Source organism: Bufo gargarizans, chromosome 3 (assembly GCF_014858855.1).
Source record: "Bufo gargarizans isolate SCDJY-AF-19 chromosome 3, ASM1485885v1, whole genome shotgun sequence".
Lineage (NCBI taxonomy): Eukaryota > Metazoa > Chordata > Amphibia > Anura > Bufonidae > Bufo > Bufo gargarizans.
In genome coordinates, this window is record NC_058082.1 from 151,325,722 (window position 1) to 151,344,467 (window position 18,746).

At 36.7% G+C, this 18,746-nt stretch overlaps 1 protein-coding gene across 6 annotated transcripts in view; it reads right to left on the bottom strand.

Annotated features, from left to right (window-relative positions):
* The window catches only part of DACH1 (dachshund family transcription factor 1), a 228,705-nt gene that overhangs the window by 67,635 nt on the left and 142,324 nt on the right, over window positions 1-18,746 (bottom strand). For all 6 annotated transcript variants that reach the window (XM_044286061.1, XM_044286059.1, XM_044286057.1 and 3 more), the window contains one exon: window positions 17,142-17,276. In XM_044286061.1, the coding sequence (XP_044141996.1) occupies window positions 17,142-17,276 (135 nt within the window). The remainder of the gene's footprint in view (window positions 1-17,141; window positions 17,277-18,746) is intronic.

Here is an 18,746-nt window from a genome sequence, read left to right on the forward strand (position 1 = left end):
ACACATATCTTTTGTTATACACAGCAACTATTGGTCTTATTGGACAAATACTGGTCAGATAATTTGTTTGTGTAATACAGCCAACAATGATGGGCCATGGTCAGTCACCACTGATCTTCTCAAGATAGACCACTGATGTTTAACTCCCTAAAACACCCTTTAACTGGAAGAAGTCTGGTGTTATTTCACATGCACCCACGTACACACTCAAGTCAATAATAGCAATCAAGGATTACAATAGATAGTCCTTCTCTAGAGGTCATGGGGTAAAAGAGGTCAGACCTCCACTGTTCAGACACTAGACTAGTATTTTAATACTGTTAAAGTGGTTGTCTCATCCTGGCATTTGCTCTCCATATTCGTGTTTAGAGCATACAGGTGTCATAAAGGGGGTGTCTGTCTATGAGCCAGAGAGGAGCATAACAAGCAGCAGTTCTCACTCAGGAAGACCTGCTCTGTGTACATGCTGCATTTATTTGACCACATGAAATGAGCATTTGATAATAACCTCCTTTTCAAAAGTTGTGACAAGACAACCCCTTTAAGGAATATTTAATAAAAAAATGAATATATTTGAATTTAGTAACCTTATCATCATGAGTAACATACTGTCAATGAATTCAATTACAAAACAGAGACATACCATTTAATGAAATTTTACTAAAATCCTTCCTAATAGTGAAGTACTGAAGAGAAGGTCACCATATGTCAACTTTTAGTACACAATATGGCCAAATAAATCCAGTAATATAAAATATGTACTATTATAATGCTATTATTGTAATATAAACATATACATAACAGCTTAACATAAAATAAGACAAATATATTGTTTCTTGATACTTATCAACCTGAGGAATATTACATTTTTCAGGAAAAGCACAGATACAGGTGACAGGAAATGATACTTCTTATCTCTTGGTTTGTCAAACATGGTTCAATAACAAGCATTCGCTCAGTAAGTATGGTGAATCCCTTAAGAAAATTCAATTCTCACTATTTTTCTGCAGTAAAGCGTACTTATATTTCCCAAACAGTTTAAACTCTGTGTAATGTGATGAGAAATCAAAAAATCTGACACAAAATGAAAAGGTAATAAAGGGACATTTGAAATGTTTTCACTGTAAAACATCCTGCCAAGTCGGTTTAACATTCATCTTCAGGATGTCACCGGCTTCACTGAGCTTATGAGAGCTGATACAATGTCTTGATAATATGATATACTTTTTTGCAAAGAAAATTACTTTCATGAGGATCCCTGTAGGCTTTATTTGTCTGTGCAAACAATTGAAACTGAGTATTTGGCAATGTGTATGTATATAAGTAAAGACAGAGGGATCCATAGAGAGATAGCAATAGATAGATAGATAGATAGATAGATAGTGACAAACATTTGTAATGTGCTTTTCTCACACGGACTCAAAAGCAGAGATAGTTGTGTGGATTCCCTGGGAAGTCATTGGTTGCCATATAGATGCTTGACCCCAACACACAACAGATAGATAGATGATAGATAATTAGATAGATATTAGATAGATAATAGATTGATAGATATTAGATAGATAGATAATAGATTGATAGATTATAGATAGATAGATTACATAGATAGACAGACAGAGACAGATCGATCGATAGACAGACAGACCGGAATTTGTTTTGGGCATTACAAAGTGTCATCTGTAGACTGCAGGTAGGCGTTCCATGTTATCTTAAAGACAATCTGTGGCCATAACATATCTCAATTGATGGTCATAATACACGAATATTAAATACATAACAATAAAAACATATTTACTCCATGTTGGAATCTTACTGACCGCTCTGTAATTTTAAAACAGGGGGCACTGCTAACCAGGCAAAAAATCTCAACACATGTAGGAAGCATAAATATAAAAGCAATTTGTTCTCAAATCAATATTTGTCAGCTAAAAACCTGAGTAGTTTATCCTACAATCCTGTTATAGAGAAATTACATAGGACATGAGAATAGAGAACATCAGTGGGCCCTTTTCTCTCCAGTGGCCCCACCACTTGCCTGACCTTGGTGGGTGCTGACACCAGCCCTGCTAAGATTCAGCTTGCTCAGGTTCCTCATAAAGAATCTTCCGCCTAATTTAGTGACTCACGTGGTACTGAAAAGATGTTAATGCAAATCTGCCATCTATAATTTTTCTGCTACTTAAAACTAGATTGCAATACATATATCTTTTTTTTTTTCTAATCTGGTTTTATTCTCTAATTGTAGATCTTTTATTATATTTAATGAACATGATTATCAGGGCGGCCAATTTGTCTTTGCTGTTGTTAGAGTTAATCTGTCACCAGCGACCTCCTTGTTTGCATAGACACATAGCTGTGCCTCTTGCTTCCTGAGGCTGTGCTCCCGAGGTATGATAGTTTTTCCTATTATGCAAATTAGGTGCAATGAGGGTGTCACCTTTACCCTTGCTGCACCCAAGCTCTGCTCCTTTCTGTGCCAGTTCATTCTCTGAAACAAGCAAATATATGTTTGCTTGTTTCTGATACCAACGTCTAGGGACGTATACCTCTATTACCTTGTTCTTTATGATTATTGTCCAGTTCATTCTCTGGCTGCTTTGCCACTGCCTTGGCCTGTTAATTAAAGCAGCCAGGGAGGTGCTGGCCATGAAAGAAGCAGAGTTAGATTCAACAAGTGCAATGGTGAGGTCATCATGGCACCAAAGGACTAATCTAGATATAAGGAAAAGAAATCATAACTCTGTAACGGAGCCTCGGATGAAAAAAATAAAATAAAAAAATAACATTTTAATCAGGTGAACCACAGCTAGAATATGCATCTATGGAAAATGTTTGCTAGGGAGGTCATTGGTGACAGATTCCCTTTAGTGTTGAGTTAATCAAAGTTAACAAAGTCGAATTCGATCCGAATATCAGAAAAAATTTGATTTGCCGAATTTCTTGTCACTTTGTGGTAACGAATCAATGTTTCTTGAAATGGATGTAAAAAAAAAAACATACTCACCTCCTGTTGTAGCCATCTTCATTGAAGTAAATGTGACAATTCTCAAGCGCGCTGACATGTGACATCACCACGTCATCAAGCTGGGCAGGCGCAGTGATGTCATCATCACGTGTTGATGTCAGCCCACGCCAGAATTGAGGCATTTTCTTCAAATAGATGAGGTATGTTTTTATTTTGTTTTGTTTTAACCCCTGATTTAGCCCCTGATAGGCTGAATGTGGCTCTCAGATGCTACGATAAGAGTCAAATGCGACATCTGAAGGGTTAAATGACAGGGGAAGTGTGATCGCTGTTCCCCATCATTATGCCCACTCCATACAATGAAATGCTATTCATTACAAATAACTTATAACTAATCGAATTTCCTGTCCAACTTTAGCAAAGAAGCCAAATGGAATTTTAGAAAATTTTGCTCATCACTAATTCCCTTTAACAGCATACTTTACAGCAGCCTCCATGGAGCATAGACACAATATACTGGAAGACACTCATTATTGTCTATGGAAGAGTTATCTAGGCATGCTCTGTGACCTGTGCAAAAGTCACTGTACACGGATGGAGTAGATAAAATGTGATAATGGTGTGTACGGAGGATCCTGTGTTATCGGAATATGTATGACTGCTGATACGGCATTGGGAAGGCCGTAAACACAAAACCCATTAATCTATGGTGGATATTTTTATATATATTTTTCATATTCCACCTCTTTTGGAATTTTTATTTCTAGCTTTCCATTACACCTGTATGCAATATTAAATGATGCCAGGTAAGGCAGGAAGTGAAAAACTGAAACGGAAAAATGGCAGATAATGAAGTGATTAAAGAGAAATTTCACTTTAGAGCCATCTAAGCTCTACTTTTATGAATGTCTCCTTATGACTGGAGGTCACATGACTATTCTGTTGATCCTGCCATAGCAACCCCAGAGTAAGCAGTGGTTTAAGTAATATCTATATTACTAGAAGGCCAGGAGAAAGAAAGAAAAAAGAAAGCAATATGTATTTGAATGTGTCAATATTCTTACTATGAGCTCCATTTAAAAAGTATATTTCAAAGCTTACATTTGCAAATTGTAAAAGACAAATTTGAAACCATGTACATTCGCTCAGGATCACCTTGGTCAGCAAATTCTTTCAAAGAGATGGATTTGTCCCTCAGGCAATATTTTGCTAGACCTTCCATTTTAGCATGTCTACTAAATGCATCTTGTTAACTCACATTACTATCAACAGGAGTTAAGATAAGGCCGTCTAATCTTTACATACAATACACAAAGTCCATATGTTACAAACACTTATACTGTATGACTGTTACTTAACAAGGCTAAATAGCATGTTGTCAGGCTTTAGACACTTTTAATCAGATAATCCTAACAGTATGTGGAAAGTGAGGCAAAGGAAAAATCCTCTGTAACAAAGACACAGTTACAGTTCACCTTCAGTGAAGAACAATAATGCATTATTAAATTCACTTTCCTGCTCAGTGGTTACACTTAGCTGACCACAGCAAATTTGCTTTCTGCCTGGTCTTCACAAGTTGGCAGAAAAATAGATTCTGTCACATTTAGTGGGTTCTGAAAATGACAGGATGCCTCTCATGGTTCAGCTATAAACTATAATCTCTCACAAGTAAATATAATTACAAATGCCTTTTGTCACGTATTTCTTCAGAAAGATATTATTTAGGGAATATTGTTGCAGCAAGTAGCAGCAGGAGCTCAAATGTCAATATAGGAAAAAGCGATACGGGACAAAGTATTATATGGATGATTTTATCACATGTCCAGAGGTTAGATTCTAACCTTATAAACTAGAATCTATCTCTCTATCTATCTATCTATCTATCTATCTATCTATCTTTCTATCTATCTATCTATCTATCTATCTATCTATCTATCGAATTCATATCTGTCTATTATTGTGATATTATGTGATAACTAATGAATTGATTTTGTTTATTACTACATTATCCATTTAAAATGTACCTTCCATCATTTTGTAGTCCTTGATTACTACTGTATTTGACTTTATTCGACTAAATTTGTAAGTGACCAAAATCTTCAGATGCCCTAAATATCTATCCATACATTTGTACCACAATGATATTGCTTTTAAGAGTGCTTTGATTAGAACATTTTACTCCTTAATTTTCATAAGTGCATCATGTACTTAGAAGAGCTCTATAGCCCCTTTTTTGGTAACCAGGCCAAAAGTTTGTGAATTACTTTTCTGATATAATATAAAAAAGATAATATACGTAAATATTACTCTATAAAAAAGCAGATGAACTGGCCATACACATGCACATTTTTCACCATCTAAGGGATGAGACAACTCTTTGTTCATATAACATACAGTTCAAAGTTTACATACACAATATAAAAAAGACAGATATGCATGCAATATCTGACATGAAATCAGAATAAACTTTTCCTGTTTTTGGTCAATTAGGATTACCATAATTATTATTATTTGCCAAATGTCTGAATAATGAGAGAGAATGTTTTAAGGAATTTTTATTACTTTCCACAAATTCAAAAGTTTACATACACACAGTACAGACCAAAAGTTTGGACACACCTTCTTATTCAAAGAGTTTTCTTTATTTTCATGACTATGAAAGAAAATTGTAGATTCACACTGAAGGCATCAAAACTATGAATTAACACATGTGGAATTATATACATAACAAAAAAGTGTGAAACTGAAAATATGTCATATTCTAGGTTCTTCAAAGTAGCCACCTTTTGCTTTGATTACTGCTTTGCACACTCTTGGCATTCTCTTGATGAGCTTCAAGAGGTAGTCACCTGAAATGGTCTTCCAACAGTCTTGAAGGAGTTCCCAGAGATGCTTAGCACTTGTTGGCCCTTTTGCCTTCACTCTGCGGTCCAGCTCACCCCAAACCATCTCGATTGGGTTCAGGTCCGGTGACTGTGGAGGCCAGGTCATCTGGTGCAGCAACCCATCACTCTCCTTCATGGTCAAATAGCCCTTACACAGCCTGGAGGTGTGTTTGGGGTCATTGTCCTGTTGAAAAATAAATGATGGTCCAACTAAAAGCAAACCGGATGGAATAGCATGCCGCTGCAAGATGCTGTGGTAGCCATGCTGGTTCAGTATGCCTTCAATTTTGAATAAATCCCCAACAGTGTCATCAGCAAAGCACCCCCACACCATCACACCTTCTGCGTCGAACAAAGACACGGTGGTTGGAACCAAAGATCTCAAATTTGGACTCATCAGACCAAAGCACAAATTTCCACTGGTCTAATGTCCATTCCTTGTGTTCTTTAGCCCAAACAAGTCTCTTCTGCTTGTTGCCTGTCCTTAGCAGTGGTTTCCTCACAGATATTCTACCATGAAGGCCTGATTCACACAGTCTCCTCTTAACAGTTGTTCTAGAGATGTGTCTTCTGCTAGAACTCTGTGTGGCATTGACCTGGTCTCTAATCTGAGCTGCTGTTAACCTGCGTTTTTTGAGGCTGGTGACTCGGATGAACTTATCCTCCGCGGCAGAGGTGACCTTTGGTCTTCCTTTGGTGGGGTGGTCCGCATGTGAGCCAGTTTCTTTGTAGCGCTTGATGGTTTTTGTGACTGCACTTGGGAACACTTTCAAAGTTTTCCGAAGGACTGACTGACCTTCATTTCTTAAAGTAATGATGGCCACTCGTTTTTCTTTACTTAGCTGCTTTTTTCTTGCCATAATACAAATTCTAACAGTCTATTTAGTAGGACTATCAGCTGTGTATCCACCTGACTTCTCCACAACGCAACTGATGGTCCCAACCCCATTTATAAGGCAAGAAATCCCACTTATTAAACCTGACAGGACACACCTGTGAAGTTAAAACCATTTCAGGTGACTACCTCTTGAAGCTCATCAAGAGAATGCCAAGAGTGTGCAAAGCAGTAATCAAAGCAAAAGGTGGCTACTTTGAAGAACCTAGAATATGACATATTTTCAGTTGTTTCACACTTTTTTGTTATGTATATAATTCCACATGTGTTAATTCATAGTTTTGATGCCTTCAGTGTGAATCTACAATTTTCTTTCATAGTCATGAAAATAAAGAAAACTCTTTGAATGAGAAGGTGTGTCTAAACTTTTGGTCTGTACTGTATATCATTTACTGTACTGTATATCATATTTGGTACCATTGCCTTAAACTATATGACTTGGGTAAAACATTTCGAATATCCTTCCACAAGCTTCTCACAATAGTTTGTTGTAATTTGGGCCCATTCCTCCTGACAAAACTGGTGTAACTGAGCCATGTTTGCAGGTCACCTTGCTCGCACCTGCCTTTTCAACTTTGCCCATAAATTTGCAATAGGATTGAGATCAGGGCCTTGTGATGGCCACTCCAAAACATTGACTTTGTTATCATTGAGCCTCTTTGTAACCAGTTTTGCAGTATGCTTTGGGTCATTTTCTATTTGGAAGATGCATTTCCGCCTAAGCTTTCTGGCTGATGTCTTGAGACGTTGCTTCAGAATTTCCACATAATCTTCTTTCCTCATAGTGCCATCTATTTTTGAGGTGCACTAGTCCCTCCTGCCGCAAATAAAAACACACAGCATGATGCTGCCACCCCCGTGTTTCACAGTTGGGATGGTGTTCTTAGGCTTCCAAGCTTCTCCCTTTTTCCTCCAAATGTAACGATGGTTATTATGGCCAAAAAGTTCAATTTTAGTTTCATCAGACCATAGGACATGTCTCCAAAAATGTAGGTTTTTGTTCCTGTGTGCATTTGCAAACATTAATCTGTCTTTTTTATGTTTCTCTTGGAGTAATGGCTTCTTCCTGGCAGAGTAGCCTTTCAGCCCATGTTGATACAATACTCGTTTCACTGTGGATATTGACACAATCTCACCAGCTTTCGCCATAATCTTCACAAGGACTTTTGCTTTTGTTCTTGGGTTGATATGCACATGTCGGACCGAAGCACGTTCATCTCTGGGACACAGAACCTGTCTCCTTCCTGAGCGGTATAATGGCTGCACGTTCCCATCTTGTTTGTACTTGCGTATAATTGTTTGTACAGATGAACGAGGCACCTTCAGGTATCTTGAAATTGGTTGAGCCAGACTTGTGCAAGTCCACAATTCTCTTCCTGATATCTTGGCTGATTTCTTTAGACTTTCCCATGAAGCTACACAAAGTAGCAGTATGTGTTTCAGGTTGCATTTACATACATCCACAGGTTTTTCTCTAATTCACTCAGATGTTGCCAACAAATCTAACAGAAGCTTCCAAACACATGACATCATCGCACTGGCAGTCCAGAATTGTTTAAAGGCATAGTAATCTTAGTGTATATAAACTTTTGACATTGCAGAAAGTTATAAAAATGCCTTAAAACATTCTCTCTCTCGTTATTCTGGCATTTGACAAATAATAATAATTATGATAATCCTAATTGACCAAAAATAGGAAAGGTTTATTCTGATTTCATGTCAGATATTGAGAAAAACATGCATACAGTGCATGTTTTTCTCAATATTGGTTTCAACTGTGTAAGCAGTTGGCAAAATTAAAAACAAAAGTTGGAGCCCATACATTTACTATACAATTCAGAAGAAATTAACAGATGCTCATTCACATTTCTGTCATCATTATGACCATCGAGTTTGGCAGACATACCACTCATTTTGTCCATGGATAAATTGAAGAAATGGCTGGATGATAGCTATGACTGGTCGGTTAATGTACAGGGTTACAGTCTGTTTAGAAAGGATCGCCAAAACCAGAGATGGGAAGGGGAGGGGGGTCTGCCTTTATGTAAAATTCTGTCTAAAGCCCACACTCCGGGAAGATATAAGTGAGGGACATGAACATGTGGAGTCACTGTGGGTAGAAATACATGGAGGCAAAAACAATAATAAATTACTAATATGAGTTTATTATAAACCACCTAATATACCAGAGTCCACAGAATAACCTTCAAATTAACATTTAAAAGAGTGTTTCTTCACGGAGGAACAAAAATACCAAACTTTAAAAAAGCTAAATTTAGCCATCTAAGAGAGGCCATATGCCTAACTAACTGGGACAAAGTCCTCAAAAATAAAAATACAGCCACAAAATGAGATATTTTTAACAGTATCCTAAAATCTAATTGTCAGAGGTACATAGCTTATGGAAATAAAAGGTTAAGGAACAAGAAAAAAAATTATGTGTATAAATACAATTGTAAAGAAAGCAATAAAAGACAAAAAGAAAGAAATTAAATTACTAAAACAGGAGGGTAGAGAGGAAGCACTGAAAAAATATAATAGGAAAAAAAATATAATATGTAAAATACAAATAAAAGCAGCCAAACTAGAGACCGAGAGATAAATTGCCAAAGAGAGCAAAACTAGCCCTAAAATGTTTTTTAATTATATAAAAGGTAAAAAGTATAAATTTAAAGGTGTGGGCCCTCTACAGCATAATGAGGGGGTAGTTGCAGAGAGCAATGAGGAGAAAGCAAAGCTATTAAATATTTTTTTATCTACTGTATTGGATGCTTGGGCAGATAAGTGGCAGATGAGGTTTAACACTGACAAATGTAAGGTTATGCACATGGGAAGGAATAATGCAAGTCACACGTACATACTAAATCGTAAAACACTGGGTAACACTGACATGGAAAAGGACTTAGGAATTTTTATAAATAGCAAACTAAGCAGTAAAAACCAGTGTCAGGCAGCTGCTGCCAAGGCCAATCAGATAATGGATTGCATTAAAGGGGCATAGATGCCCGTGATGAGAACATAGTCCTACCACTTTACAAATCGCTAGTCAGACGACACATGGAGTACTGTGTACAGTTCTGGGCTCCTGTAAACAAGGAAGATATAGCAGAACTGGAGAAGGTTCAGAGGAGGGCAACTAAAGTAATAACTGGAATGGGGTGACTACAGTACCCTGAAAGATTATCAACATTAGGGCTATTCACTTTAGAAAAAAGATGACTGAGGGAAGATCTAAATAACTATTTATAAATATATCAGGGGACAGTACAGAGATCTCTCCCATCATCTATTTATCCCCAGGACTGTGACTGTGACGAGGGGACATCCTCTGCGTCTGGAGGAAAGAAGGTTTGTACACAAACATAGAAGAGGATTCTTTAAGGTAAGAGCAGTGAGACTATGGAACTCTCTGCCTAAGGAGGTGGTGATGGTGAGTTCACTAAAATTGTTCAAGAGGGGCCTGGATGTATTTCTGGAGTGTAATAATATTAAATGCTATAGCTATTAGAGAGGGGTCGTTGATCCAGGGAGTCATTCTGATTGCCTGATAGGAGTCGGGAAAGAATTTTTTTCCCCTTTAGTGGGGAAAATTACAGGGTTTTTTTTTTCCCTTCCTATGGATCAACTTTCAGGATAACAGGCCGAACTGGATTGACAAATGTCATTTTTCGGCCTTATATACTATGTTACTATGTTATATTAAATTGGGCATTGTGACAATGATTTTTATCTACTAGTAGCCCACTCATGACAGAAAACAAAAGTCATCTCTGACATCACCAGTCTGATGACAGGCTCACTTGCATGTATATATTTTTTCTATTAAGGCCCTCATACACATTGTTCTGGTTCTGATCAATGGTCAGGTAGGTTGATACACTGCTCCAAATTAGATAGATACGTGCATGCACGGTAAGAGAAATAACCCTGACACTCTAGATAAGGTCAAAGCATAACTCTAATTTATTAGGTGGGGGCTTCACATTATATACCCTCCATAAGTGGGAGGAGTGAGCTCACATGATTGGTCTTTTAGCAAGAAGGAATGTAAACAGAAAATAATTTTAAGGCATATGTATGAGGAATTCCTGATTCCAGTTTCAAGTCTTTGCTGCAAATAGTTTAGTTTCAATCATAGAATGCATACTGCGGGTTGTCTCTCGGACAGAGTAGTATAAATAATAGTATTGTTGACTGATCATGTTATTTTTTGAAGACTTTGCTGACAATGTAATTAATATGGGGACCTCCAGACTCTCCCCTGATAGATGACACCCAACACCCAATCCTCTTGTTCATCTGGGAGATCAGTCTCTGCCAGAGGTGTATGACAGCAGCTTTCCCCATTCTCCCCTTTAAAAATACATATGTATATGTGAGGTTTGGGAGCGGTAGCTATCGGCCAAATGAGTAATCGGCTAACATTAAAGGGGTATGGGTACAAGATATTATTTATAAAAATAAATAACAATGGCTAGATAATTACATGTTTCAACCCAACATTTGTTACTGGAAAACCAGGCAGAGATACAGTAACAATGACTAATAGCAAAGCTCTAGTAGCATATATTGTGTCAACATTTTATCTTGTAACATGTATACTGTTATATGATGATCCAATAACCTAGAATTTCTTGGTAATGAAACACCCATCAGGCTCCAATGAAACAAATTAGAGGCATCTTACATGAAGATGTCAACTTCTAAGTTCATTAAACATTTCCAGCTAATCAAAGAGACAAATAAGATGTCTTTTAAAAACACATAAAACCAAAGTTCTTAGCACATACAGTAGGAAGGAAATCAAGGTGGCAGCTGCTGTATGAATACATTATTATCCAGCTGTAAAAATAAAAATGGCCATTAGGGTTGATTATTTATGAGTCATACATTGATTTAAGGATCTGGTTCAATGATTGCCAAGGCAATAATTGCACTTGTTAATTAACAACTTGTTACTTACATACCAGCACTGTAAAACCACACATTTTCTGTTAACACATACCTATATAACAGTTTACATGATTAAGAGATTAGCAGCCTAGTCGACCTTTCACATAGAACAGTTGCCTTATGTAGTACAAATCCTATGGCCTACAAAAAACACTACAGAAATGCAACTAAAGAATTATGCCATAGACAAGAAGAACCAATTCTGTAAAAGCATTTGCAATATCTTAGTTATATAGTTATATACATGGTTGACTAAGTCCATCAGGTTCAACCATTTAATACTCCCACGCCCAAGTTAATTTAGTACAAGGCAAAAACCACAAATTTAATGGCAGAGGCCCAATTCACAAAAAAAATTAAAAATGTTTTTTCCTGACCCTTGCCGGCAATTGGACAGATACTTTGTTTAACAATCTATACTCCAGCGACTATAGAAACAGTAAAAAAAAATATCACCAGAAGTAGTATTAAAAATGTATCTTTTATAACTGAACCATGTTAGTAGTGGAGGCTAAAACTTGGATTCCAATGGCAAATTCTTTTGTAAGATGAATTTTTGCAGTTTCACTCATCTCCAATTTCGGTAAACTATGGTATGCCATACAAAATAGACATCACTATATCATATCATCAAAATATAAATATCTTAAATTTTAAATTAAACTTAGTAGCCATAAAAAATGATAAAACATTGAAAGGCCCCAATTATAACTCAAATTTTGCTAAGTTCTAAATTGCTAATCACTGTATGTGTATGACTAATACTGTACTATACCACAAACTGGACATCATTTCTATGTTTTAAAAGTTAAAAGGAATCTGTCATCATCTAACTAAAGGCAACATAAAGTAGTGACAGATCCCCTTAGCTAAATGCTGGGTCACTTTCATTAATTTAATCTGTCATTTTTCTAAAATCTTGTATTGAACTGCTCCAACGCATGCCGATGAGCCATGAATACTCATAAACACCAGATTTTTTCTGCCCCCCAACTGCTAATTTATTTGGTAAAAAATGTCAATGGCGGCGGGTCAGAGAAAGCTACAAGCTCATGACTATCAGGACTTGTTGGCATGTACTGGATCTGTTAGAACTTTTGAACTATATACTGTACTTTTGATATTTTAAAGTGAAAATGAATATGTGTAAACATGCACTTACTGATACAAGCAATATTTCAAACCACCAACGACTAACAAATAAGAAGAAGAAGAAGTCAATATGAGTATCCTATGGGCACATTGTGCAATTATGTCATTTTAATACAAGTTCTATTATAGCAGAAATCAGCAATGTCAATGTCAAATGATAATCTATGCATTCTGGATTCCTGGCCAATAATAAATAAATTTGGCCATAAACTACTGAATCCAACTGATTACTGTTGGGCCTAAAAACATCCTTAAACATAGCAAAAGATCATATTCTCCCATGTAGATCCATGATGGACAGGACATCATTGAGAACAATTGCTATGTATTATTCTATATTTTCAACAATTAAGGCTACTTTCACACTAGCTTTTTTGCTGAGTCCAGCAAAAACGCTTCTGTTACTTATAATACAACCATCTGCATCCGTTTCAACAGATCCAGTTGTATTATCTTTAACATATTTTTAACATTGCCAAAACAGATCCGTCATTAAAAGTCAATGGTTGACGGATCTGTTTTCTATTGTGGCAGATTGTGCCAGAGAAAATGGATCCGTCCCCATTGACTTGCATTAGGGTCATGACGGATCAGTTTTGCTACGCATCCCAAGGACGGAAAGCAAAATACAACATGTTGCGGTTTGCTCTCCAGTCTGGGAACGCAACTAAACGGAACAGAATGCATTTTGGAGCATTCCATTCTGCTCAGTTCAGTTTTGTCCCTATTGACGATGAATGGGGACAAAACTGAAGCGTTTTTTCCAGTATTGAGCCCCTATGACGGAACTCAATACTGGAAAACTTTAACGCTGGTGTGAAAGTACCCTAAGGCTATACAAATTAAGAATTAGAACAACAGAAATAATATTTATCCCATAGAAGATGTAACTAAGCAAAAGTGACCAGTGAACAATTCTAATTAAAAAGGCCACTATACACAAAGCATGGACTGAAGGCACTAAAAACAAGTGAACAAATCCATTTTATTAATCTAATGCATCTTGTATAATATCATTACAGTTTTTTGTATATATCATTAATTTCATTCCTTTCATTTAAGCCTTTTATTGGGATTACTTCAGTTATTAGTTGGTCTAATGTATTGGTTACCTCTAAATCTCGCTTTGCAATCTCTTCTTATCTTGTTGCATAAACCCCTTGCATGTTATTCAAATTGCTTCATTTATTATGATAGCTTCCCCATGTAAATTGTGCTGACTGCTCGCCCTTGCACAGTCCTCATTAGACTAATGAAAACCTTCAAACGAAAAAACTAAACAACCTGCCAAATAAAGGTCTGAGGTTATTATGAAAATTACAACTCTGGGAGCTGGGAGAAGCTCTGTTCATTAATTCATGCTCAGCAAATTGCTAACTAATTTAGTTGCACTCCTCTGCATTAATGGATTATTTTATAAAAATGTTTTCCACAGCCCAAGACCTTTGGTGCATGCTTTTGAGAGGCTTGAATTCTAATCAACCTTAGCAGTACATTAGGAATGTAATATCTAAATAATAATTGAGATGGCATATGGAGGAAAATAGTGTTTAAAATCCCATGAAAGGTAGTTTGGGTTTGCAGCTTCATCTGTCATTTTCACAATAGTTAAAACAATTGTACTTAATATTCTACAACTGTAACAGATGACACTTGATTTAATAGCAACACAAGAATGAAGGAGCTATCTTGGAAACCATTGAGTTTGGAAACCATTAATTGACCTTTTTGCTCTCTCTCCATTCTTTACCATGATAATTAGGAAAAGAACATGTTTGATATTAATGGGAATAAGGCCACATTTTTGTAACATCTTCATTTTAGATGGCCACACAAGAAATTGAACAAGAAATTGTATTTAATGGTATTTTAAAGGATAGATCATTTTGGAAGTATGCAAAGAAAAAATATCTACAATTTTGTAGACTTCACATTGTTGAAAATCGGTTTCCACTTTCTCAGCCAATATAGTAGATGGAAAACTTTATCAAGTCAGTCACTACATATATCACATCTATAGTAGCACAATGGTCAATACTATTGCACATATTATTATCTACATGGTAGATATTATTTTATTCTTACTCTAAATCTATCGGCATTGATACCCGCAATGTACAGTGCCCATGTTATTCAAAAAAAGTTGCACCATAGCAACTCAAGAGGAGGATGGAGGGATCAGCAGCAGTGTTGAGGACAGAGGGAGGACATACTGTTTTTACCACCTTGTGTGATTGTGAATTTAGATTTGTTGCATTGTTAAATGAACAGAGGATCCATACTTGGTTACTTACACTGACCCCATTTACACCAGATCTTAAACTGTATTTTTTATGACATGATCAGGCAATGTATATTTGAAGTTGAAACAATACTGAAGGTTTTTTTCCTAAACTTTCAAATGTTGTGGCCTTGGATTCATGAACTCACTAAATAGCTGAATACAATGCACTTATGTATAATAGTCAATGTGATCCTTATGGCAATGATATGTAAGATTTAGTTAAAGGGGTTGCCCAGGTTCAGAGCTGAACCCAGACATAAGCTCCCCTTCACTCATTTACCATGTATGAGTGGAGCATTGGATCATTTCTTGCTCTGATGCTCCCCTTGCCTTGCGCTGCATCCTGCAGGGCAAGGGCTTTTTTTTTACTACGGTGACGTACTGGGCTTCAAATGGGTATTTAGCATGTATGAGTGGAGCATCTAAACATTTCTAGCTCTGATGCGCAATCTTGCCGTTTGCTGCATAGTGCAAGACAAGGTCTGTTTGCCTACTGCTGGTGACATACCTGGCCTTTTCTCAGTACGCTAGTTGGAGGCTTCTGCCTAGCAGTGGAGCCTGGTGATGTCACTTTAGTGCTGCCCCAGGCTGTTTTACAGGTTAGGGCAGTGCTAAAGACCGCCCATTAGTGCCAGTGACATCACCGGGCTCACTGCTAGGCGGAAGCCTCCAACTAGCATACTAAGAAAAAGCCAGGTATGTCACCAACAGTAAGCAAACAGACCAAGTCTTGCGCTATGCAGCAAAGGGCAAGATGGCGCATCAGAGCTAGAAATGTTCAGATGCTCCACTCATACATGCTAAATGAGAGAAGGGGAGCACCGGTCAGAAGGATCAACCCTAATATGCTTAGCTATGTATACTTGTATGGCTGTCTGGCAGGATTGATTCTGATGATTTAAATAATGCCTGTCTTGTGAAAACTGGTTGCACCGTTCCCAAGAAAGAAAAAAAAAAACTTTTATCCTTCTTGCAAATAAAGACTTCAGTGCACTACTGGATGTAGTCTGAACTGGAAAGCCAAATAGTTCAAGTACACTAAAGATCTAGACTCCACCCCTTGGTGCACTGAAGCCCTTATTTGCTTTTAGAAAAAAAAAATCGTTTTTTCAGGAATGCAACTGATTTTCACAAGATGGGTATAATTTTAATCAATAGGGTTGATCCTCCTGACATGTGCTCTTTAAAATAGTACTTAAATAAAGTAATATGCTGGTGCAAGGGCAAGGGGAGGTGGCGCTTGAATGACTCATAACATCTCATATAGAACTCATGTACTGCCCCTTCAGGGGAATCAGGTCATCAATTTTTCATGAAGTAATTGTTTAAATACCACAAAATCAAAGTTAAATAGAAGTTTCAAGCATATTATCCAGTTACATAAATAGTTAATTTTGCCAGCACTGTACCAGTAGCTCACTGCCTCAAAACACATCCATCAGTCTTAATTAAATAGAAAAAGGGCTGTTCCATAAACAGATCTTAAAACCTCTGTCTGCTTGAAGTTAGGCAAGAAACACCCCCAATATCTTCTCATTGCAGGATTTACATCACATAACATTCATATATATGATATATAAGCATGTTGAAAAATGTGTGACAAACCCCAGAGGTACTGCAATTACAAGTTGTTACTTTTAGATCACTATGTTCCACATTTATTAAAACTGACATTTCATACCCCAGTCTAACTGGAAAAAAAAAAACATTGTTGGAATGTATTGTGCCAGATTGATTATGAGACTCATGTTTCTTAATACATTGGGCACATTTTAAATGGTCAGAAAATCAAATATATACCTGCTATTAGCAGATATAGGTAGGCAGGAGGCACCTAAATTTGTACCATTTTTCTTTCTCATGAGGAAGTCTGTCTAAAAGTTGGAGGCCACATCTACTCAATTTTACTGCATCCACTTTATGGGTACTTTCCAGAACTTGTGAGTGCCAGAAAAGTAATTTGTTTATTGAAATCATCATCATCGTCATATTTAAATGAATACCAACCTTTCTCCAGATGTATCCTTTTTGCCTCATGTCCTGCTTCATGACCAGCAAGATCCCCTTCTTTTGGACCTGGTATAATGTTTGGAGACAACCCCATCAACATCTGATTCATAGAGAGGCCATTTTGATGGATAGCTGGAGACAAATGGAAAAAAAAAATTGTAAAAGATAAGAGCAATCATTCTATAAAAATAATATCTATTACCATTTGTTCGCCGTTTTAATTTTTACTGTGAATATTTAAGACCTTTACACAAAATATAATACTATCAAAACCTGAATAAACACATAACAGTTCATTTAGCGATTGATGTCTTTACTTAAAAGATCACAGTTATCCAAGATCCACATCCCCTAAAGTGACTATCCCTATAGTTAATCAAGTAATGGGCCAAATTTAATTGATTATTAGATACAGTGAATAAAGTCATTGAGATGTGATTACAGAATCAGTTGAATCTATAATTAATTATATATTGAACTTTACTGTGAGCGTAAAATAGTTACCACAAGGATTTTACATAAACACAATGCAACAATCAAAGGAAATAGACTAGAACAGCTCAGAAGGAAAAGTGTAGAGTACAAAATATACATAAACCTCTTAAATGTATGTATAATAATGATAGAAGCCTGACTAATAAAACTGGGGAACTGGAATTAGTGATTTGTGAGGAGAACTATAACATAGTTGAAATAACTGAGACATGGCTGGTTGATGACTATGACTGGGAGGTTAATGTGCAGGGTTACAGTCTGTTTAGAAAGGATCGCCAAAACTGGAGAGGGGGAGAGGTCTGCCTTCATGTAAAGTCCTGTCTAAAGCCCAAACTCCGACAAGATATAAGTGAGGGACATGAACATGTGGAGTCACTGTGGGTAGAAATATATGGAGCTAAAAACAATAATAAATTACTAATAGGAATTTACTATAAACCATCTAATATACCAGAGTCCACAGAAAATCTGCTACTAAACGAGATAGACGAGGCAGCAATGAGATGGTTATTATGGGGGACTTCAACTACCCAGATATAGACTGGGAAACTGAAACTTGTATATCTCATAAAGGAAACAGGTTTTTGGCAATAACCAAAGACAATTACCTTTCCCAACTGGTTCAGGACCCGACTAGAGGGACAGCCATACTGGACTTAGTATTAACCAATAGACCTGACAGAACAACAGATGTGCAGGTCGGGGGAACCCTGGGAAATAGTGACCATAAAGTAATAACTTTCCAATTATCATTCAAAAGAGTGTTTCTTCAGGGAGGAACAAAAATACTAAACTTCAATAAAGCTAAATTTAGCACACTAAGAGAGGCCATAGGCCTAAATAACTGGGACAAAGACCTCAAAAATAAAAATACAGTCACAAAATGGGATATTTTTAAAAGCATTCTAAAATCTAATTGTGAGAGGTACATATTCAATTTTTTTCCTTATAGTTTTTCAGTGCTTCCTCACTACCCTCCCGTTTTAGTGATTTAAAAGCTTTTTGTTTGTCATTTACTACTTTCTTTACAGTTCTATTTATCCACATTATTTTTTTCTTGTTCCTTAACCTTTTATTACCGTATGGGAATAAAAGGTTAAGGAACAA